This window comes from Podarcis vaucheri (assembly GCF_965113315.1).
Source record: "Podarcis vaucheri genome assembly, chromosome: 10".
In the NCBI taxonomy this organism is placed as follows: domain Eukaryota; kingdom Metazoa; phylum Chordata; class Lepidosauria; order Squamata; family Lacertidae; genus Podarcis; species Podarcis vaucheri.
The window spans coordinates 24,334,006-24,357,111 of record NC_138748.1 but is presented as its reverse complement, the minus strand read 5'-3'; the positions used below and the strand labels follow the sequence as shown (position 1 = coordinate 24,357,111).

General features: G+C 41.5%; 1 protein-coding gene across 14 annotated transcripts in view; it reads right to left on the bottom strand.

Annotated features, from left to right (window-relative positions):
- Positions 1–22,836, bottom strand: part of PPHLN1 (periphilin 1) — a 28,633-nt gene extending 5,797 nt beyond the window's left edge. Inside the window, exons 1-12 of one of the 14 annotated variants that reach the window (XM_082239807.1) lie at positions 22,727–22,829; positions 22,150–22,251; positions 21,124–21,169; positions 19,760–19,926; positions 18,599–18,684; positions 16,122–16,157; positions 15,515–15,580; positions 13,192–13,365; positions 12,443–12,504; positions 3,895–4,145; positions 2,309–2,391; positions 280–399 (exon numbers count right to left, since the gene is read on the bottom strand). In XM_082239807.1, the coding sequence (XP_082095933.1) occupies positions 280–399; positions 2,309–2,391; positions 3,895–4,145; positions 12,443–12,504; positions 13,192–13,365; positions 15,515–15,580; positions 16,122–16,157; positions 18,599–18,684; positions 19,760–19,838 (957 nt within the window). In that variant the 5' untranslated portion in view covers positions 19,839–19,926; positions 21,124–21,169; positions 22,150–22,251; positions 22,727–22,829. Of the gene's footprint in view, positions 1–279; positions 400–2,308; positions 2,392–3,894; positions 4,146–12,442; positions 12,505–13,191; positions 13,366–15,514; positions 15,581–16,121; positions 16,158–18,598; positions 18,685–19,759; positions 19,927–21,123; positions 21,170–22,149; positions 22,252–22,714 lie in introns of all 14 variants that reach the window. The other 13 variants (XM_082239815.1, XM_082239820.1, XM_082239816.1 and 10 more) reach the window with 13 other exon arrangements.
- Positions 22,837–23,106: the final 270 nt, after the last annotated feature.

Below are 23,106 nucleotides of genomic sequence, written 5' to 3'. Positions count from 1 at the left end.
AGAAGTCTGACTCACTATTCAGGCAATGGTTTCCAGACCCAAATTTGCAGAACAGTGCGATTCCCAAAGGTAGTCATAGTATAAAGTTGGCAAACTTAACTTAGGTCCGCTTAACTTAGGTCCATTAATTTCAATGGCTCTATTCTGAGTAGAACTTACGGGTTACATGGCTCTGCTATCAGACAAGTTTGGAGTTTTGCTCAGTCATTAATTTGGACGTACATGAAAATTTAAGACAGCCAAATACTGCACAGAGGCAAATTATTATTTTTAACTTACTTCATAATCTGAAATTTCAGGTACGCTGCTTGTGTCTGTCTTCTCTGCTTTTTCAGCCGCCCACCTACTTGCAGCCTCTGCAAGCTCCTTTTCTGACAAGCGGCTACTTTTGTCTAAGGCCTGGTGAGAAAAAAGAAACCCCAGAGTCAGTGGCAGAGAGCAGGTGGGGGGCGGGGCTGGCACATGTCCTGGGGGCATGCCATGTGTCCTGGGGGTGGGGCACGCCGCCTGCAGGAGCGTGGCGCCCGGCGGGGGGCAGCGACGATGGTACCCTACCGGGATTGTGCTGCCAGGGGCTGTGTGCTCCCCCCGCACTCCTCTTCCTCCGCCAGTGCCCAGAGTGTGGCTGTTAATGTAACAAACCTGCTGTACCTGGAATTGGGTGTGGAGAGGGGCAGCAAAACAGGACACAGCTGTGGGCAGCCTGAGGAAGTGCCACTGGCCTGCCCATAAAAAGCAAGTCTCAAGTGGGAGACAGTGATATCTGCTGTTTCTAGGGACTTTCCTCTTTGTGAGACTTTGTTTGGATCCTGGGTGAGAGCCCAGAAGGTGAGAGGGTGTGTCAGAAGGAAGATAAATATATGTAATAACAATACACATCAAACATACACCATCAACAATACACCATCAAACATACACCATCAAATGCACTGAAATACACAGAGAAGCTTAAAGGAGAAGTTTTAAAGAACCAATACTTGCAAAACGCTACTGTTACAAAAACTAGCTTCTATATTAACACTCTAAAAAATAAAAGGAAATTTACAGCTGAAGGGACTCTGTGAAAGATACAAAAGGTCCAATTTTTCAGAGATAAAATGATACTTTTCAAGGACAACCCATGAGCAATAAATTAAATGTAACGTACCAAATAATGGTTCAGAGTTGACATTGTATTCCCAATCTCCTGAACAGTTAAGAGCTCAGGAGCATCGAACTGGCTTGCATGCGCCTTCCCCTTATTACTCCTAATAATAACAATTTCATTATTTATACCTCACCCATCTGGTGGGTTTCCCCAGCCACTCTTGGGCGGCTTTCTGCAAAATATAAAAACATATTGCTGACTATGGTTAATGCCAGCAAGTTGCCTTCATAACCAGAATTTGAAACCCGTTTCGGAAGCTGGTTTCAAATTCACATTAAGAGGGCAATCTTGGATAGCAAGATAAAGCTGTAAAGCAAAGCAATGAAGGGAAGGGCAAGAGTACAGGAGACATGGGAGGGACCAGGCCTCCTGCATGATCCATCTACTTATCATGTTTAGGAGGCTGAGAACAGTACATTTTATTTATTTCAAAATTTATAAACTATATTTACAGAATGGCTGATTGAGGTAGAGAAATAAAATATAAAAGAAAACCAATAATAAAAACACTATTTAAAACATAAAAACCAGCAAAAATTAAAAAATGGCAGAGAGAAAGAGGGGGGAAAGAACTAACTGAGGAAGACTTGGAAGAAAAGAAATGTTTTCAACAACTACTGAAATATTAAGCCTGCTTCATTTCATTTATTGCTCACTTCCGATGAAACATCCTAAAGCAAAGGAACAATAAAAAACAATTTCAGCAATAAAAACAATTTCAAATCCAACAGACTTGGATAAAAATCTCCACTTAAGAGGGTTTGTTGAGGCCCTCTCAATAAAGAATGCAGCAATCAGTTGGGTATAAAATGGGTGAGATTATATTTTAGCTATCCTAGTCCCAGGTTGTAGAGGACTTTTGCCAATGCTTTGAACTTAAAACCACTGCAAAAGGATAGGACCAGGGAGAGAGCTTAATCAAACTTTTGAACATCTGCTAAGACCTGTGAAGGAATTCGCCCTCCCTTAGCACAACCAACAAACTTACGCCTTGAGAATCCACACTATAGAGTTGTAGAAATATGAACTTTAAAAGGCAAAAACAAATGCAGGTTTCCCTAGTATTTGAAAAAAATCTAAAACGAAGAGGCCAGGATGTAACGGAGACTTCCTGCATTTAATTTACTATCTTTTACTATTGAAGTCTACTAATGAATTCACCTTTGAAGGGGGCCCAGCTGCTGTTCCTGAAGGAGAGACATCTCTTGACGTTTTCAAGGACTGAGAGGCGCTTTTCTCTTTACCTAAATGGACAACAACATAAGTGTTTTATTAGTCATATGAAGAAAAGCATTTGAAAATGAAACTGTTACACAGCTGCGTAATGGCAGTGGGTTCTGTTTGAGTTATATGGTGGATTATTAGACTGTCTCTCCTTCCTCTGTAAAAACCTGAAATGGACTTTTCTCCATCCAAGCCCACTTATCAGATTTTGGGGTGGGGTGAGGACAGAACTTTGGACCTCCACAGACTTAAATCATCTAAAATACTGAAGACTTGTGTTGTTAATGTACATGGTTGTTCCTTTATTTTTAAAATAAACTTACGGTAAATTAATATTTCTGAATCACCTTTTCACCAGCTGGGTAATACTAGACCCACTTTTGTGTGAGTAAGCCTTATTGAATTTGGTGAGACTTGCATCTGGGTAAATCAGCAGAGGAGTTTACTTTTAGGCATGCAAAGCAATTTCAATGTAAACCCAAAGCAAATGAAGGATCTCAAAATTTCCCTTACTTGAGGCTTCCAGACTTTGAATGCTTTCCTGTGATCACCTCTTCTGCTATCAAGCGATTCTTTAATGCATTCCACTACCTTTATAAATCACATGATCACACATAATAAAATACTAGCAAAATTGGTTGGTTCAATCTGCATAAACCCAAAGCTTCCATGATGTATAGACATGTTCTTTTATCCTGTGCAGTTTTTGCACGAGTCGGACAGACTTCACTCATACAATGGGACTTCATCTTCCTCGCCTTCCCACTGCACCAGCCCAAAATCTGTTCTAGAGAAAGGATGTGATATGCGATCTCTGCACCAGAAGAGGTGAGGGGAGGCAATTTGGGGCAGTTTCTCCTTGTGCTGACCACACACCAGCCCAAAATTTGCTGAAAGGAGTTTGAGGAGCCTTTGTAATGATATAATGGGACGCAGGTGGCTCTGTGGGTTAAACCACAGAACCTAGGACTTGCCGATCGGAAGGTCGGCGGTTTGAATCCCCGCAACGGGGTGAGCTCCCGTCGCTCGGTCCCTGCTCCTGCCAACCTAGCAGTTTGAAAGCACGTCAAAGTGCAAGTAGATAAATAGGTACCGCTCCGGCGGGAAGGTAAACGGCGTTTCCATGCGCTGCTCTGGTTCTCCAGAAGCGGCTTAGTCATGCTGGCCACATGACTCGGAAGCTGTCTGCAGACAAACGCCGGCTCCCTCAGCCTATAGAGTGAGATGAGCGCCGCAACCCCAGAGTTGGTCACGACTGGACCTAATGGTCAGGTGTCCCTTTACCTTTAATACATGCCAACTGCAGAAGAAAGGTGGAACTAGGCAAAAATCAACTCCTGCCTTCTTTTGGACTCATAGAAACTTGTGGATCAAAGAGCCTTCTCAAAAAGTGCAGGGATGCAACTAACTACAAACCTTAGAGCGAGGAGCTGAATTCCCTCAAGCGCTTAGCATTGCGACCTTGTATATAGGGGAAGTCAATGCCAGCTCACTAATGTTAGTTTCCATCCATCCTCTATTACCTTGTTGAGAAATATTTCTTTTAGGTAAAGATGACATACTTCTGCTATGCTGGGACTGGTGGTAGGCATAGGCTTTGCTTCGGTCGGGAGAGTAACTTCTGCTGCTGACGCTGGACCCAGATCTGCTGTGGGGGGAATCCCTTCGGCCGACCGGCGATTCCCTGAAGTAAGGAGAATCTCTCTTATGCGGGGATCGATCTCTCGCATAGTGAGGATAGACGGGTTTCCGGCGCATGCCGTCTCTCAGGTCCCTTTCAAATTCCCATAAAAAGAAATTAAAATTACTTAATGTCAAAATTCTAGGAGCACATAACTAAATACCTGAAGCAAGTACCCATCGTCTATTGAATCTTTCCTCTGAGACAAATCAGTTTATTATTAATAATAATAATAATAATAATAATAATAAAAATTTTATTTATACTCTGCCCTCCCCAGCCAAGACCAGGCTCAGATCGGCTAACACCAGATAAAAAACAATTGATTAAGATACAAGTTAAAAACAAGATTAAAAGACAACATTAAAATGCAGCCTCATTTCAATAGAAACTCAAATCAAAAACTTTTTGGGGATGAAAACGTCAAATCTTCACCAAGGCAAACTATTCAGACTGGTCCTACATGGGACCGAAAAAAGCCAGGTAAGTCCCCAAAAGCAGTTCCATCACAGAAGGATAAAGGGAAAAGGAAAGAGGGGGAGGGAAACATGTTGATTCCAAGGCAAAGGCCAGGCGGAACAACTCTGTCTTACAGGCCCTGCGGAAAGAAATCAGATCCTGCAGGGCCCTGGTCTCATGAGACAGAGCGTTCCACCAGGCTGGAGCCAGTGTTGAAAAGGCCCTGGCTCTGGTTGAGGTTAATCTAGCTTCCTTAGGGCCCAGGACCTCTAGGATGTTGCTATTTATGGACCTTAAGGTCCTCCGCGGGGCATACCGGGAGAGGCGGTCCCGTAGGTACGAGGGTCCTAGGCCATGAAGGGCTTTAAAGTATTTAGTATTATCCAAGAAGGAAAAGCATCGGTGTAAAATACACGGTGATTGTTGCCAACTTGGATGGCGTTAGAAGAGGATTAGATACATTTGTGGGAGGTAGGGCTACCAATGGTGATTAGGATCGATGGCTATGCTCAACCTCCACTGTCCAGAGGCAGTGTGTCTCTGTGTATCAGCTGCTGGGGAAAGCAAGTGGGGAGAATGTTGCCCTCAGGTCCGGCTTGTGGGCTTCCCCGTGGCATCTGGTTGGCCACTGTGAGAACAGGATGGTGAGATCCAGCAGAGCTCTTCCTCCAACTTCCTCTAATGTCTTATACATCTCTACTTGTGATTTTCTTCAGCTGAAAATTATTCTCAGGGAGCCAAGAGGCTGATTCAAGTGCAGTGCACAGAGCGCAGAGATGAGTGCAGAAGACAGGATAAACACTCTGAATGGGCAGCCTGAGACGTAAGCACGCTGTATTGTTTTTAATATTTAGTTGGAAGCCGCCCAGAGTGGCTGGGGAAACCCAGCCAGATGGGTGAAATATAAATAAAAAATTATTATTATTTGGTAGATCACATCTTCAGAGGTTTCTTCTCCATATTCACTTTACCTTTCTAAGGATAAATAGCAACCTTCATTGGACTGCAATGAATGTTGGTCCTATTCAGAGTAGACCGACTGAAATTAATGGACACAACAAACTTAGGTTTATTAATTTCAATGCCAGGGACGTGGGTGGTGCTGTGGTCTAAGCCACTGAGCCTCTTGGACTTGCCGATCGGAAGGTCAGCAGTTTGAATCCCTGCAACCGAGTGAGTTCCTGTTGCTCTGTCCCAGCTCCTGCCAACCTAGCAGTTTGAAAGCACACCAGTGCAAGTAGATAAATAAGTACAGCTGCGGCGAGAAGGTAAACGGTGTTTCCATGCGCTCTGGGACTTGTCACGGTGTTCCGTTACGCCAGAAGCAGTTTAGTCATGCTGGTTACATGTCCCGGAAAGCTGTCTGTGGACAAACACTGGCTCCCTCGGCCTGAAGCGAGATGAGCACTGCAACCCCATAGTCACCTTTGACTGGACTTAACTGTCCACGAGTCCTTTACTTTTTTATCTTTACCATATTAATTTCAACAGGTCTATTCAGAGTAGAACGTAGTGGGATACAGCCCATGATCTGTCATAGCTGCAAATCTTTCCTTTCAAACTCATGGATCTTTTCACATTCTCAAGTTGAAATAGACATTCATCTTCTCATATGGCTAAACTGACAACATCCAAAGGGAGATCAACATTTGGCATAGGTTGGTGTAGCTTTCCAATAGGGCAGTCTAATGTATCCCTCCTAGAAATAAGGTACCTTGGGAAGAAACATGAAATTTTCATATCTTATAAGATATAACTCTCACCATCCCTAAGCTAGCAGAACCAGTGGTCAGAGATGATGGCAGTTGTAGTTCAAAAACAGCTGGAGACCCAAGTTTGGGAAACACTAGTTTGGATCGATGATCATTAAAAAAAGATTATGAAAACAAAATTCCATCAAAAGATCCAACAGCCAAAAGTTGGGGGGTGGTTGGGCAATAACTCAACCGTACAGGAAAAAACTGCATTAAAAACTAGAGTCAAGTTTCAAACCGTGAAGATTCACATAAAGTTTAGAAGTGTGGAAACCAACACCAACTAGATCTAGATTAGGAATGTCCACGGACCAGCCAGGAAATGCATTAAAGTGACCTGAAACTTGTTCACATCTTCACTTGGCTTTTACAACCGTTATATTGCTATGCAATAAAAGGGAGATATTTAAAGGAAACTGAAACATGGGTTATTTTATTGCTTTACTTCAGTCTCTTTGTAAGTTTGTGCTTTAAGTGTATGATCCACAGAGAGCCACACGGAGATGGAGCAGTTAAATTAATGGTAAATGGGGGGAAAGAGCCCTCTAGTGTACACTTTGCAGAGCGCCTTCAATGCTGAAAGAAAGCATTAGGCTCTTGGGAGGAATGCAATGAACAGTCTGCACCACTAATACAAAAATAACTGTGGCAATATCTATCAATTTCAGTTTCAGGTATGCATGCACTTCCCAATGTGCTCTAAAGGACCTGTAAGCCTGGTCACTATTTTGTGACATTTTGGTTGCAACCAATGGCTGCATTCTCTTGCTGCCAAGACAGCAGTAGGGAGACAAAGTGAAGTCTCCTCCCACCCGTCCATTTCCTGCCTACATCCTGCTGTCCCTTGCTCATAGGAGCATTTTCTTCACACTTCCATGCCTTATCGCTTCTGTCTTTTGTCTTCACCTCCTTCGAATCTTGGTTTTATTTCCTACTGAACTAATTTCTCACTTTCCTCAAAAGGAAATTGCCTACAAACCTTCCGCACAGTCTGTTTCATTCTCTCACAAGAGTTATAAGGTGTCGATGAGAGCCATATGCGTTATCTCAGATACCACAAACACCTCTTAGCATATGAAAAATATGGTTGGCAAATAAACAACAACAAAAACTGGTTAAAGCAACATCAATAAACTCATTTTATGACAAAGCTCAAGCCCTCGTCACATGCTTGCTCTAATAAGTAAAGCAGAATGGAATGCCAGCAAGTTGGCCGAAGCAGAATCAAGACAAGACAAACGATGGTCCCACTTTCTAGGAAGCAACTTCCACTGTGTTCAAATAGGACCTACTTCTGAGTAAACACACTTGGGACTGCATTTTAAGTTACTGGCATGGTGGGAATAGCTTTACTTAGATGTTCAACATCCCCTTAGCTGCTTAGATTTACAGGCTTGTGGTGCTGAATGTGTTGTTCTTTCTCTCATTCCACAAAGAGGGTTTGTGTTTCCCAGAGCCAATGCTCTGGAAGCAGTGACAGTCTCTTTAAAGAAGTCACTTGGATCTCCAAATGTTTGCTCACTCTCTTGTTTTTTCAGCTGCTGATGGCGGCAGCGAAGAAAACGATCCCTTTTGTGCTACTTTTAAATGCACTGCATTAAAACATTCTACATTAACAAGTTTTTTTGTTGTTATGAAGCACTTAATGTAGCAGCAGTAGCATGCCAAATTCTAAATAAAAGCACCTAATAGAATCTAATATTCTCTCTCCCCCCAAAAAACTTCCAGTGTGAATTTCAACTTTGCAGATATGTCCATCTTTAGGATTGCAAAAATGAGTCAACCATGGAATAGGAATACTAAACAATATGCCTATTTCTTCAGTTCTAGCCTTCAAACATAAAAACACCATTAGTGGCCTTGGATTAATAAAGAGCAGAATTCATATCTTGTACTGTTAATATCGATATTAAATGGCTTCTCACCAGCTAAACACTACCAAAATAAAATCTATATAAACTAGCTCTTTGCCTAAAAACAGAACTGCTTTTGGAGTCTTTAAACCACATCAAGTAATCCAGAAAACACAAAAAGAGGAGAAGTAACTGCTTATAGCCTTCTTACTCCATTGCTAACAAAGCAAGCCTTCATGCAAACACATCTTTTAGGAGCAAGGTCATGGAACAGACCCAGGGAATGCATCCAGACATTGTGACAGTATGTGAAAGATGGAAAGGAAGTGCTGGTTCCTAAGAACCAAAACCATTTTTGGCATTCACATATGCAACACACACACAAAAACTCCTTTCTCTCAAAAGGTTTCAGACGTAAAAACACTTCTCCAAGACTTGTTAAAACTGTTCATCTGATGAGAGAGTAGGCCAATCCGCAGGCCAATAAATCACACAATGGCATTTATTAGCCACCCTTTCCCCGAAGATCCTAATCAGCTCCATCCCAATTTCTCCCTGCTAAGAGCATACAGTACTGTGCTATTACAGAAGTAAATAAAATGCACCTGGAATGAGTGACCCTCATCTGAACTCATGATGTGTTGGCGAAGGGGGGGGGGAGAGATTTTCCTTACGACTGAGAAATATAGTAGTCGAAACTGAGGAAGCTTCACTGTTCACATGAAGCAGCAGAAATGCATCAGGTTTACGGAATCTTAAGCATAACTTCACAGACACTGATTCAAAGTTGATTTGTATTTATTGATTTGATCCTGTTATCAAGAGAAGCTCAAATGTAATATTTATTCTGTTTGGCCATTGGAGGTCACTACTGCACTTCAAACAATGCCCACCATTTGATCCAGTTTTAAGTTAGAAAAGAGAAAGATTTAAAGTGCATGCCATTTTTTTTTCTTTAAACACTCAAGTCTATGACATTTAATGAAGTGGCAGGTTTTAGGAAATAGATAATGATGTTAAGTCCTTAAAGTTTTGATGCATTGTTTTGATCACCTGTAAATCCACAAGGCAGAAAAGCAAACAGGGGTATCACTAAAGGAATGGACATGGGATTAAGTCCAAGAGGGTAATCCATCCAATATAGTCATGGATACAATTATATCTGGAATGAACTTAGAAGCAAACCAACCCCCCCCCCCATCAATACAGTTTCTTACAACTAATTTATTCAGATAAGCAATAAAACCTATTAAATGTTTGTCAGATTGTTAAATTTCAATACTGCACTCATCCAAAGATCAAAAGGCAGTTTATAATATAAAAATACCAAAATACATAACATTAACAAACGAAAGCAATACTCCCTACAGTTTAACAGGCCATGTTTACAAATGAAATGATGCTTAATGTCACTTCAGGGTAATTCTAATTAATTCATACCTCTCATACAATTTCAAAATACAATTTCAACGTAAATGTCAAAAATCTGCAACATTCTAACGAAAATACATGAAACAAAATCAGGAATCAAAGGTAGCTGGGGAAAATGTTTATATACCAAGAAAGACCACAACATTCTACAGATGTGGAAGCAATAGAAAACTTTTACCATTTTTATTAGATTGAAGTAATTAGGAAGGCAGATGAAAGCAGAAATTTGAATTAAACGCTACTGTTATTCTACTGGGAAACCTAAGAGAGAGGGCTTTGAAAAGAAAGAACTATGGTGACAGAAAGAATATACTGGTGGCAGCAATAATTTTAATTCCAAATATTGGGGGGGGGGGGGAGACACGGGACGACAGAAGGCACCACCTATAAAAGAAAGGAAACAAGCTAACCAACACAGGATTCTAATGCAGAAGAAGGAGGACAACTTGGCATAAGTTTATTAATTATCTGCATAGTAAAACAATATACAAATACTGGTAAAGCTGTTGTGGAGATACTAAAATTGGACACAAAATGAAAAATATTGCTATTACTTTAGAAATCAAAGAGCAGTTTTCATTTAAACGCCAATAACTGTTAATATTCTCTAGAATATGTACAATAAATGTTTTTGTTTCTTCTTTTGAGTAAATAGTTTATTTTTTCTGTTTTTTTTAAAGCATGATCATGAGCAATGAATGTTTGTTGTACAGAATGTTCTTCTTATTTAAAATATATATGATATTGATGCATTTTAGTAAAATAATGATCGATATATTTCTTCCTTAATTTTTCAGCAATCCTAACAGCATGCATTTCAACACGGGGCTCACAGGCAGCCACTTCTACCTACCCTCGTGTTATAAAGCATTGTAGACACACACATTGATGCAGATACTTATATTAAAACTGACAAAACAGAACTGCCCCTCTGTCAGTCAACCACTGCCCTCCACAGGTTGAAGTCTGAACTACAAACCAAACACACTTGGACGATCTGCTGATAAAAATAGCATGCCACACTTGCTGAAATCTCTTGGCAAGCTATGAACCTGCCCAATGGCCAAGAGCAACTCTGCCAAGTGCTTTGCTGAAATCCAGATAAATTACATCCACAGCACTCCAATAATCCACTGAGCTAGGAACCCAATAAAATAAGTCCTGGCAGGATTTATTCTTAACAAATTCATGCTGCCATCAACTAATCACTACACTGGGATCAAAATGCTTACAAACTGATTTGTAATTTATTCCAGTATCTTTGGACTTGGAAGTCAATGGTTAGTTAAAGGTAAAGGGACCCCTGACCATTAGGTCCAGTCGTGGCCGACTCTGGGGTTGCGGCACTCATTTCGCTTTACTGGCCGAGGGAGCCGGCGTACAGCTTCCAGGTCATGTGGCCAGCATGACTAAGCCGCTTCTGGCAACCAGAGCATCGCACGGAAACGCCGTTTACCTTCCCGCCAGAGCGGTACCTATTTATCTACTTGCACTTTGACGTGCTTTCGAATTGCTAGGTTGGCAGGAGCAGGGAGCTCACTCTGTTGCGGGGATTCGAACTACCAACCTTCTGATCAGCAAGTCCTAGGCTCTGTGGTTTAACCCACAGCGCCACCTGCGTCCCCAATGGTTAGTTACCCATTGTCAAAGATGTCTCAAGGACAATAGACAGCAGTCCCGAGAGTACACCTGCACATTTCACTAGAATAATAGAACTGTAGAGTTGGAAAGGACCCTGGGGAGCATCTAGCTTAACCCTCTGCAATGCAGGGATATGCAGTCGTCCCATATAGGGATCGAACCTGCAACTCTGTTATTATCAACACCACGCTCTAAGCAACTGGGAATCCTAGAACTTGAACTCATTTAAAGCAGATAGGTAGGTATTACCTGACCAACCTTGAACTACAATCCTGATTTCTCACCAGTTCATTCCGGCTTATAGGAGATCCCTCTTTCTCTTTGTACCTGTTAATATTTCCTCATCCTTATGAAGAACCCAAGAGGAGCTTGCTGGATCAGGCCAATGGCCCATCTAGTCCAGCATCCACTTCTCAGGTGCCTGTGGGAAACCTGCAAGCACTCCTGTGGCTTCCAGCAATGGATAATCATATAATGCCATTCCAATAATATCGTTACTGAGCAGAAGAACTGCCGTTTCCTTCCTCTCCCTTTGAACATACCTCTAAAACCCATTTTCATGCTTTTACCAACTGGCATGCATAGCTTTCAGAATCAAGGTTCCAGGCAGCATAAGAGCTTATGCGTTCATAGGTCCTAGAGCCTGGTGAATTAGGTGACACGGTGGGTAGGTATTTTACCATGCCATGGCACCCAGGCCATATTGCACCAAACCGGGGGGAGGGAGGGGAGTGTTCAATCTTATCTGGTCCTCCGCATCATCCGCTATGCAGAGTCCAATCAAGTACAGTAGCAACAGGAGCAATACAGTTATTTCCCCCATCAGATTAAAAGTTCCCATCCTATCCAAACAAACATTGGATTCAGGTCCCGGAAAGCTCTGTGGCTGGGAAGCAAATATCAAAAATAGCTCTCGCTACTCATGCCTAGCACACCAACAATCAAAATAATAAAAAATACTATCAAAGACCCAGAAACATGGATAGAATTCAAAGTATTTAGTGGTAAAGACATTTCAGGAACTTAGAGCGTCATTGCAGAAAAGTATGAAAACTACCACCCTTACTTTAAAGTGCCAATGAGATAGATAGATAGATAGACAGACAGACAGACAGACAGATAGATAGATTTGTAGACCTGGCATTCAAATTGCTAGGCACAAATTGATCTTTAATATCAACAAAATAATTCTAAAAAAATCAGAAGTGTATGCAATTAAAACACAATTATTTTATGTTAAAAACACAGTTACCTATAATCAGGCTGACGGCTAGCAGGATGGTCGTCCCTTTGCCATCTATATCCAGGATCATCCTATAAAAGTGAAATTGTACAATGCAAAATTGAGTATAATGCAAGATACAGTTTGAAGAATTAAAACTTCATCAGTCTTCTACCTTACCTTAAACACAATCCACATAGTAGTAGGGCTCTCAATTTCACCATACCTCTCACAAATATTTGGAGCAGTTCTTTGCTGAGAATCTTTCTCAACAATATATAAAACACTATAGGTCTTTCACAGACACTGAAATTACTAAGTATTATGAAACCAAAATTATTTCCCCCAAAGGGGCAAGGAGCGGAATGCACTGATCAAATGTTAAATCCAGAGATTAGATCTTAATTTGCATGTTGCTGATGAGCTTGTTTCATTAGGCACACAGAATGATAGACTGATGAGACCGAGACAATACTTCTACAACAGTAATAGCCACCTTCCAAACAAGGTGCCCTGGAACTATGAAAATCCATTATAGAAATGAGCAAAAAGGAGGCTAGATTTGATGCACCATTTTAAAGGTACCCTAGTGTGTTACATTTTAGGAAATAGAATCAAAGCATTGTGGTTGCTTTCCTATTGTGATTACATAACAAGTTTCATGGTGGTTGAGGTGCAAATTCAGGTACCATTTCTTTGAGCAGGTTAATTTAAGATAGAAGCCCAAAAAACCCATCAGGAGCATACAATTTCCAGCGAGGGGCAAAAATTAAACTTACCATTCTGTGTGGTGGTCCACTTCTTCTTTCGTGGGCAAAACCGCGGCCATCTCCGTAATCTCTATAGCCAACAGGAGCATGACTATATTCATATCTACTGTAGCTTCCTTCCCCAGGTCTCTCTGGAACTGGTGGTTTCTTGTTCGCAAAGTTGACTTCTCGAGCATAGTCTTCCTAAAAAGGTGATATGGTGTTTTATTTATAAGCCACTTCAGGGGAGTGAGAGCCCACCCAAGGCAACTCACAGGGATTTCCATTTTTTCTCCTCCTCACGCACACGCACACGCACACGCACACATACCCGATCAGGATAAAGAGTAGTTATGCCAAAATAGCCCAGTTTCTTCCACCATTCTATTAAGATTTTACCACTACTTAATTTACAGTTGCCTTCCCATATTTAGGGCAATGTCTAATTATATCTATCTGCTTGCACAACGGAAATCCACTGGGACTTCCAGTGTCACCTCTTCCCCCTTCTGCCTTCCCAATACCATCCAAAATCTACTCTAGAGGGGTGAAGGACTCTCCAGAGCAGAGCGGATTTTGAGGGCACGGGGGACGTTGTGGGCAGATTTAGGAGAACCTCGCTGCTGATATGATACTGGAACTCACACCCTGAGATCTAAAATTACACACTTCTTCCATTATGTTTCCTTTTCAATAATTTAATGTTACTATATACTTGTTCTGTTTGCTTGTTTAGTTTACTGCCCTTCCTCTGAAGATAAATGAGAACACAAATTAGATAATAAAACAAAATCAAATCAAATCAATTACCACCACAAACACATTTAAAAGACCACAGAATGTTAATCAGCTAAAGGCCTGGTTATACAGAAATGTTTTCACTTGGTGCCTAAAGATATGTAATGAAGGCACCAGGCCTCTCTCCCTGGGGAGAGGATTCCACAAACAGGGAGCCACCACAGGAAAGGCTCGTTCTCGTGTTGCCACCCTCCAGACCTTGCATGGGGGAAGTACACAAAGAAGGACTTCAGATGATGATTGCAAGGTTTGAGCTGCTTCATATAGGGAGAGGCAGTCCTTGAAGTATTGCGGTCCTGATACACTAAAGGTTTTATAAGTCAAAACCAGCACTTTGAATTGGGCCCGGAAACCAACTGGCAGCCAGTGCAGTGGAGCCAGGTTCAATATAATATGTTCCAACTGACTCGCCCCAATTAGCAGCCTGGTCACCAAATTCTGCACCAGCTGAAGTTTCCAAACAGTCTTAAGAGGCAGCCCTATATATAACACATTGCAGTAATCTAATCTAGAGGTTGCAAGAGCACAGACCACAGTTATTCCTGTCCAGATAGGGGTGCAGTTGGCTCACCAGCTGAAGCTGATGGAAGGCACTTCATCCTTTAGAACTGTTCTTCTAAAAGAAGTGCAAAATTCGGCAAACTAATAAAACATATTGGGTTGGATCCAGAATTGTGCTCAGCGAGATTATGCTTGAGTAGAGGAAGCAGGCAGAGAGAAAACTATCACAAATTTATTTTCCCCTCTGCAAAGTCCTGAAAACCTGCTCTCTTGAACACTGTGCAAAGTAGGCTAATACATGAAAATGCTCTCCCCATCTTTCATTCAGAGGTGAGCATCTGCATGATTCCAATTCCCTCTGCAAACTGAAGAGCTCTTACAGTTTTCAGAGGAGGAAATCTGGACCCAATCCTTTGGTAATACACATTTTCCATTTTTACTGTAAATTATTTTTCTAAGCTTTTTAAAACAAGTATAACTTCTGCCTTAAAGGAAGCTGGGGAATAGAAATCAGAAGACACATGACATCTAATTTTTATATTCATAGCAAAGATAGATATCCATCCACTATTCTGTGTATGGAAAATATTCAGGGTTACATAAAGTTGAACTTAGCGATAATTATGTGCATTTCTCGTACAGTGGAACCTTGGTTCCAGAACGGCTTAGTTGCAGAACAAATTGGCTCCTGAAGTGTTTCGGTTTGCGAATGTTTTTAGGAAGCCGAACGTCCAGACACAGCTTCCACTTGAGTGCAGGAACCTCCTGCAGCCAACTGGAAGCCGTGCCTTGGTTTTCAAATGGACTCCTGGAATGGATTAAGTTCGAGAACCAAGGCACCACTGTATTGGAAACATAAAACCATTTAAAGGACCAAAAGCAGATCCCTCAAAATCACTTAATAATTATTGAAATGCACTGATCCTTAACTAAAAAATGCTTCTGTAAACTATTACTGTCATCATAGAATGAGTAATTGTTATTCAAAGAGCAGTTCTGCCTATTTTTACATCCTACTGCTGCTTAGCTATTAAAACAGAAAAAACTGACTGACTAGATATATGTCGTTCAATCTCATCCAATCTCCAGCCCGTTGAAAATGGGAAGAGCACTCTGACTCCTGTAAAAGGAATTAAGAAGCATCACAAACCAGAAGAAAATTCAATGAGTTTGTATTTTGACCTTTACTTCCTTTGATTTATTTTCCCCTAATGTGTTGCAGTTATATAGTCTCCACAAAATTCCCACTCCAGCTACTGCTGATGGGGCAGCTTCTCTGCCCTTGGGGGCTCTCAGGAATTAGTCTCACTACAGGATCCTTAAGTTTATGTACCCTCCCCTATGTATAAGAAGGAGGGAGAGACTGAAGCCAGAAGCCGCTCTTCCATGTTTCTGAAGCCTTTCTACGCTGCTCACCCCTGGCCAAGTGTCACAACATGCAGATATATTGGACAGTTGCAGAGGAACCTTAGTGCCCAGTTCTCCCAGAGTAACGCACCTGACAAAGAAGAGTGCTCAAATGGTAGTTACCAGTTTGTCTTGGTAACGACAAACAGTGCCATATGTGAAAGCCAGAAAAAAGGTGCACAAAAGTAAAACCATCAAGATTTACCAAAAGCCAGCTTAAAAACTTAAAAAGAATGACAACCTAGTACTAATACCTGGTTTTCTACGCTGTCAAATACTTTCGTCAAACACTGTAAATGAAAAAAATTAGAAAGTTTTCTTTTTTTAAAATCCCATTTGTTATCACTAAGGCTTAAAGGAATTCATATATTTAGGATATTTCTATACCACATTTTCAACAACAGTTCTCAAAATGGGAATTCTGGGAATTATACCATATAAACAATGATAAAACAGGAAATTGAAGCAACATGTAAATAACTAAATGATTTGGGAGGCATGGGGAACTGAAATGATAATGTAAGCACCAAGGCAAACCTTCCTGTAGATGGAATTACGAAGGCAGGGTGCCACAACCAAGAGGTCTTACATCAAATGTTCTTGAACACGGACATCTATAGATGACCTCATGGCATGGACAGATGTGAGAACAGACACTCCTTTGTTCAGCTAGATAAGCCATCTAGGGCGTTAAGAAGGAAGCACCACCACTTTGAATTGTCACTGGAAATGGGCTGGGATTTGCTTAACAATGCCCTTTTAAATTTAATATTAATTTCTTCATAGAAGAAATTCATACTGAACAGTTTTGACATTTTATTCAAGTCTAAGATATAGTATGTCAAAACTGTATCTTGACTAGGGGTAAAACATGCAAATATTATAAATTTCCATTGCTGCTCCGATTTGTCTCCCCATAAAGGCCAATTCTGATATTACTTTTGATATTACTACTGCAGGAGTCTTTGCACCATCCAGATGTTCAAGTCTGCCATATAAAACTGGCAAGGTTCCTAAACCATCACACAGGTGTTTTTTTTTAATCAGACTTCTATTCTTACCTTTGTATCTAAGATATTCTGTTTTGCTCCCTTGCGTTACATAGCCATTTTATATTTAAGGCATCAGAGAAAACCAACTCAGAAATGGATTGGGTAGTACTGAACTATTTCAGAACTCTATTAATCCAATATGAGTTCTGCAGCTATGCTAGGCTGTATTTGTCCTCAGGACAGGACTGGTAAAAGCCCTCTGCTTCTGGAAAGGATTTGAGCCTGGGGAGCAAAAGTACTCATGAGTCATTTCATGGAAATCAGTGGGATTTATTTCTGAATGGACTGGCCGAGGATTGGGATGCAAATGTGATTTTAATTGGCTTTTTGAAGAGCCAATATCTACTCTCTGAATTCTTCAATCCAATATAATAACCATGTTTTCAAAGAGAAAGGTAATATTGATTTTGTAAACTGCTTACAGGATTTCAAGTGGTATATAAATTTTGTTAAATTTTGCTTTATGTTTAAGTTTTTACAACTCCCAATAATTCTCTCTCTCTCTCTCTCTCTCTCTCTCACACACACACACACAAAAAAAAAAACACCACAGATATATATAAACTTTGCAATGTTGCCTTTTACTGTCTCAACTGTAAACTTCTCAGTTCACATCCTTTCTTCCAGGTTACAAACGTATCATTAAAAAAATGGGGTGTGAAGAAAGATTCACAGACCAGCAAATAGCAAGAGGACCTATGCGCAAAGAACGCATGGCTATTATTAGGTGGCAGCTTCACTACCATTTGAAAGTCTCACAATGCCCAACACGGGTATTTGGGAACAAACTAAACAAAAACTCTGTTCTTTGCAATTTAACAAAATCTAGCCACATTTTTAGCCCTTTGCCCCCAAAACAATTCATTTCTGCCTACTCTCAACATCCACCAAAAGGTAGACTGAGGTAGAGAAGGTAAAGTATTCCCCAGTGATCCAATACAGCCCAATAAAGGACATTTTACCTAAAACCTAGCGTCCCCATGTGGTACCCTCAGCCACCTCCTTTGGCGCCTTTCTTTCTTTCTGGGGATTGGCTGCCTCCTGTTTTTGATGGCAAGTTGTGAGAATTAAAAGTCTAAATAAATATTTTGTGGTGTTCGCAACAGTTTCTAAGATTTCCAAATGTGTCCCTGAGCCCTAAAAGGGGGCTCCTGCATTAAATTAACCCATGAGAGCCAGTGTGGTGTAGTGGTTAAGAGCGGTAGACTCGTAATCTGGTGAACCGGGTTCGCGTCTCCGCTCCTCCACATGCAGCTGCTGGGTGACCTTGGGCTAGTCACACTTCTCTGAAGTGTCTCAGCCCCACTCACCTCACAGAGTGTTTGTTGTGGGGGAGGAAGGGAAAGGAGAATGTTAGCCGCTTTGAGACTCCTTCGGGTAGTGATAAAGCGGGATATCAAATCCAAGCTCTTCTTCTTCTTCTTCATGACTACTGAATTTCCAAACATATGGGATAAATTTACATTGAACTGCCATCAAGATTCCTATTCCAATTTTCATAACATCAATCTATATAACCCTGCTTGAGTTTGACTCGCATCCCCTGGTTACATGTTCGGTGTCTTTAATAGAAATCCTCAGTGTATAGTCCAAGATAAAAGATTTGGGAAAAGAAAACGATAAAGACAAAGAACTATGAGCAGGAAATACATAATGCAGATTAATGGCACTATACTTACATCAGGACGTGGAGGAAGCCGCTCTCGCGGAAGTCTGTCATAATCATATCGTTCATCAGACCACACATCATCTCTTCTGTATGCCACTAAAGATAAAGATTTTATTACCTAAAGTCAAAACTTGGGTGATGGTACAAGTTCCTGAATACGTCTTCTACTTTTCATGAGATACATTGTCCTATACTTGGAAAACCCAAGATTCTAATATACCAAGTTGACACTTATTTATCTGGAAGCGTCAACTGATTTCAATAAAACTTTCCCAGTGCCATTAGCATTCTTTTTAATCATTTGCCTGTAAATATTCAACAGTATACCTCAAGGATCCTTTTTTGACATGATTTGCTGGTGCAGAATTTTAGGACAATTTATATATTTGAAATATGCCAATTTTTCATTTTACACATAATTAACTCAAAGCTTCTTTGGCCTGGTTTGCATAGCACATTAAATTATAGCTTAAAACAAACTATGATTTAATGTGAACGAGCAGAGTGCTAGTGTATGCTCATCAAAAGTTCTCACACAGCTCCTCTCCTGCTGCTGCTATAGATGAAAACAAGCCAAATTCTGGCTTGGGGGTTACTTCCCCTAAGAAGCTACACTTTGGTTTGTTTCCTCCTTGGTGCAGCAGTGGCAAAGGACACGAGCTTAAGACTTGTTGAACTCCACTAAAAGTGTCATGAGGCAAGGAGGGAGCTTGTAAAAATAAAGCCTGCTCACATACTGTAATACTAAAGCATGGTCTGCTATTTGCACAAGCCATAATTTTCTCATTTATGACATAAATGCAAACTAGGATTTGTCAAAGGTGTGAAAGATGAGGGCATGCAATTATCTGTGCCTTGGAGAACTGATAATAATCCTTGGGGCATATCCGCATTTTCCTGCAATGTGACTAATCAGTATGCTCTCATGGAACAAGTGGGCCGGTTTTAATTTATAGATAGCTAAATTAAATTGGTCTCACCAAATGTAACTAGAAAAGTTGACACACCACAACCTCCGTATTTAAATTATTACCTGCTATTCAGTCTAGGTGAGATAAACTCCCAGGGGTCAAATAACTTTACCTGTTTTAAAAGTGTTATTATACACTACACAAGGCTTGTTCATTTTCTTTGCAATGACTCAATTACCTTTTACTAAATTTACCTTTACCTTTTGATAAGCTGTCAGTAGGCTTTAAACCCACTGTTAAGCTGTCCTGTAGAACTACTGTTGTACCTGTTGTATGCATTCTTGTAGTAAAACACTGAATCAATCTCACTGACTGAACTTGCAGCCTTGTGGCTAGTCCAAATCTAGCTGTATTGTCCAGGTTGGCACTACCATATGGGAAAAGAGAGAAGACGGCATGAAAAAGCCAAACAATTATTTAGGTTTGTTCATTATTATGGCTTATCTCATCTTAATTTCAATGCTTACAGTGAAATTCTAATATTACATTTTCAATTGTGTCCACTGCTCTTCTATTTCAGCACACATAGGTGATTTAAATAATTTCAGAACATCGTACAGGCAATTCCCCACTTGTGCATGTTTCCGCTTACACACATGTCAAAAGGGAACAGGGAGAGCAGAACAGGGGAATCCTAGCTTGCAATGTCCCAGTGATGCACACCTAGAACAGAACCCCCATGCAAGTGAGACATTGCCCTGTAATTACATAGGTTTTATTCAAAGTATCTGTGAGAAGAGTTCTCAGTCCCTGCTAAAGAAAGGCGAGAGGAAGTCAGTTTTCACTCACTTATCTTTTAAACTAAAGGCTTTCTCCCAAGGGCTTGGGGTCTTCTAAAACATGTGGGTGGTTCACAAGAGAGGCAGAACTGGTTAAAATTACCTCCTTCCTGTGAGTAGATGCACCAACTGGATCATAGGCCCTTGAATTCACAGAAGGACTTCTTCCTTCCATGGATTCACCTTCGTTTGAATCCAGCGACATAAACTTTGTGACCTGGTGCGCGTAATAATTTATGTAATAATTAAAGCACATCTGTTTGCAATGACCAAATACTACATACATCTGATATGTAAGATGATTACTTGGGTAAATAGATATTATATTCGCTTGAAAATTCTAAGTGACCTATTGTGTCATTGTATTTACTAAGGTTGTTACATATTTTACACAGAAGAGCAGAATTTAACTCATTTTTTGATGGCTAATACATCAATTCAGTTAACAGATGAGAGCAAACATGTTCATGTTTGGGTATGATTTAATTTTACTTAACACATTTTTAAGAGGCCGTGGGTTGAATCCAATGCTATCTGTGTGCCAGTAGAATGGATTTCCATTGACATAACAGAACCTCCCCTTCCTCTTCTCCCCTGCACCCCCAGAATCTGTCCAGGATGGTCCCCAACTCTTCACTTAACATTAGCAGAACTTTAAAAAATCTGAAACACACCACAAATATAGCTCTTTTTTTCAAAAAACTTTTTGCCCACTGTGTAAAATAAAGAGCTTTGTTATCAGAACTAATTTTAGTTCAACAGACATAATATTTGAAATCACTTACTTTTGTTCTTTCTTCAACAATGTTTTAAATCCAAATAAATTCGTTCCTGTGTATTTTAAAAACAAATGTAAAGGGGGAATGAATCTATCTCAATTAAAAGCAAAATAACATTAAGTTGGGGCCAAAGAACTATGAACATGAAGACAGTTGTGCAAGGGGACTCTTCCACTCTCCCTTACCTTCTACAATACTTCTGAAAAGCTACTACTGACAGTCAGGAGACAAAACCCTCCAGCACCAGTAGGGATATCTTTTCTAATATGGTGCCTGCTTCAGCACATATATACCATTTAGAACCAAGATTTGGTTCTAATATATGTACAAGCCAAAAAAGCAATTTCATTTCCAGAATTCTTCAAAAGTAATTCTGTACGGTCATCTATCTCTTGGAGTCAGTTTCCAGGAATTTGAGAAGCTGCAGGAAAAAAAGACATCTGAGGAGCAGAGCCTTTTGGTCAGTAGTATTACTCCCCTAATAGTAACATGACACATATAAAAATGAGATGGTTGTGTCAAGTAAAGCTCCAAGGGAATAGGCTCATACAAGGGCGAGGAGGCTGAGGTATGCAGGAAAAGGGGGAGGAGGCTGAGGTATGCAGGTATGTGTGTCTCACACAAAGCGCAAGCCAAAGGCTGGAAGCCAGTATGCTGGCTCCATGAAGCAGAGTATCATGAGAAGTTAATGCATGCATGTTCATCTATTTTACCCCTAGTTCCTGATCTGTGTGTGGATTCCCTTAGTTAGATGGGTCAAGGGCTTGTGGATGGTCCACATTTATTATCCAACACAAACAAGAAATTGTGTTTAATTTACAACAAGCGTGTTCAGTTTGCAGCAAGGCAGAAAAGGAGGAGGGTGGCAACTGGAAGCAACTTGGGCTCTGTTAAGAGTAACACAGCTCTCCCCTCTTCCACTTCTGTTGTCGTATGCAAGGCACGTTTCATGTATTTTTGCTGGAAGCTGCCCAGAGTGGCTGGGGAAACCCAGCCAGATGGGCGGCTTATAAATAAATAAAAAATCATTACTATTATTGCAACTCTGCACAGACGCGACTGCAACAGAAGTTCACCGGGTGGAACATTTCTCAACCCTTCGACGTCTCATCGGAATTTCTAGGCGGCGGGTTCCTGTTAAAGAGACCCAGGAACGGAATCAGCAGCAAAGGGACTCAACGTGCAGCCGGCGTGTTTTTTAAAGACGTGCTGCTAGTAGACGTGTAGTACTGCGCCACGTCTGAGTGAGGGACACGTGAATCCCCTCGCCCGCAGGCGGCTCCCGAAGTGCCACGCTGCCGCAAGAGGAAATCCCATTCCCCTCAGCGGGGCTTCCTTCCGAAGACACGTGCGCAGGGCTGCGGCCGACTGCCTCAAGGCTATCACCTCAGCCGAACTGGCCCTTGTCTCCTGAGGCGATTTTAGCCCCGCCGGGCCAACGGAGTGAGCTCCCAGGGATCCCCAAGCGCCGGGCAACGCCGTTCTGCGCGTGCGCCTCCCAAAAAAGGAGCCCGGCCATGGGAAATTGGAGGGGGGGCTCCTTTTTTCTCTCTCCCGCCTACCCCCCACCCACCCTCTATAATCCCTTGTACTGTACCAACCAACTCACCCTCCGCCAGTCAGGACCGCCACAACACGGAGCTTGTCCCTAACCCACTTCCGGCGCGCTAGGTGACGTCACCGGAAACGCGCGTCCATTGCGCGTCCCTCCGACGCCCGTCCCAAACCGAGAAGTTTACCATAGAGAGCCCTGCCAATAGACCTCCCGCAATAGAGCTTTGCAAAGAGGAGCGGCCATAGAGTTGCGGGAAAGGAGCGGCTGCCTCTCATAGGGCGGTGTTCAAAGAGGACCCGGAAACGAGGGTCCTTTAAAACGAATAGACTTGGGGTGGCCGAGTTTGTCCGCCCCCCCCCCCGCCGCTACCCGAACGAAGTCTCGTGCTTATTACGTCATCAAAAAGGCGCCCAGGCGTGAGGCGTCCTAGAGGG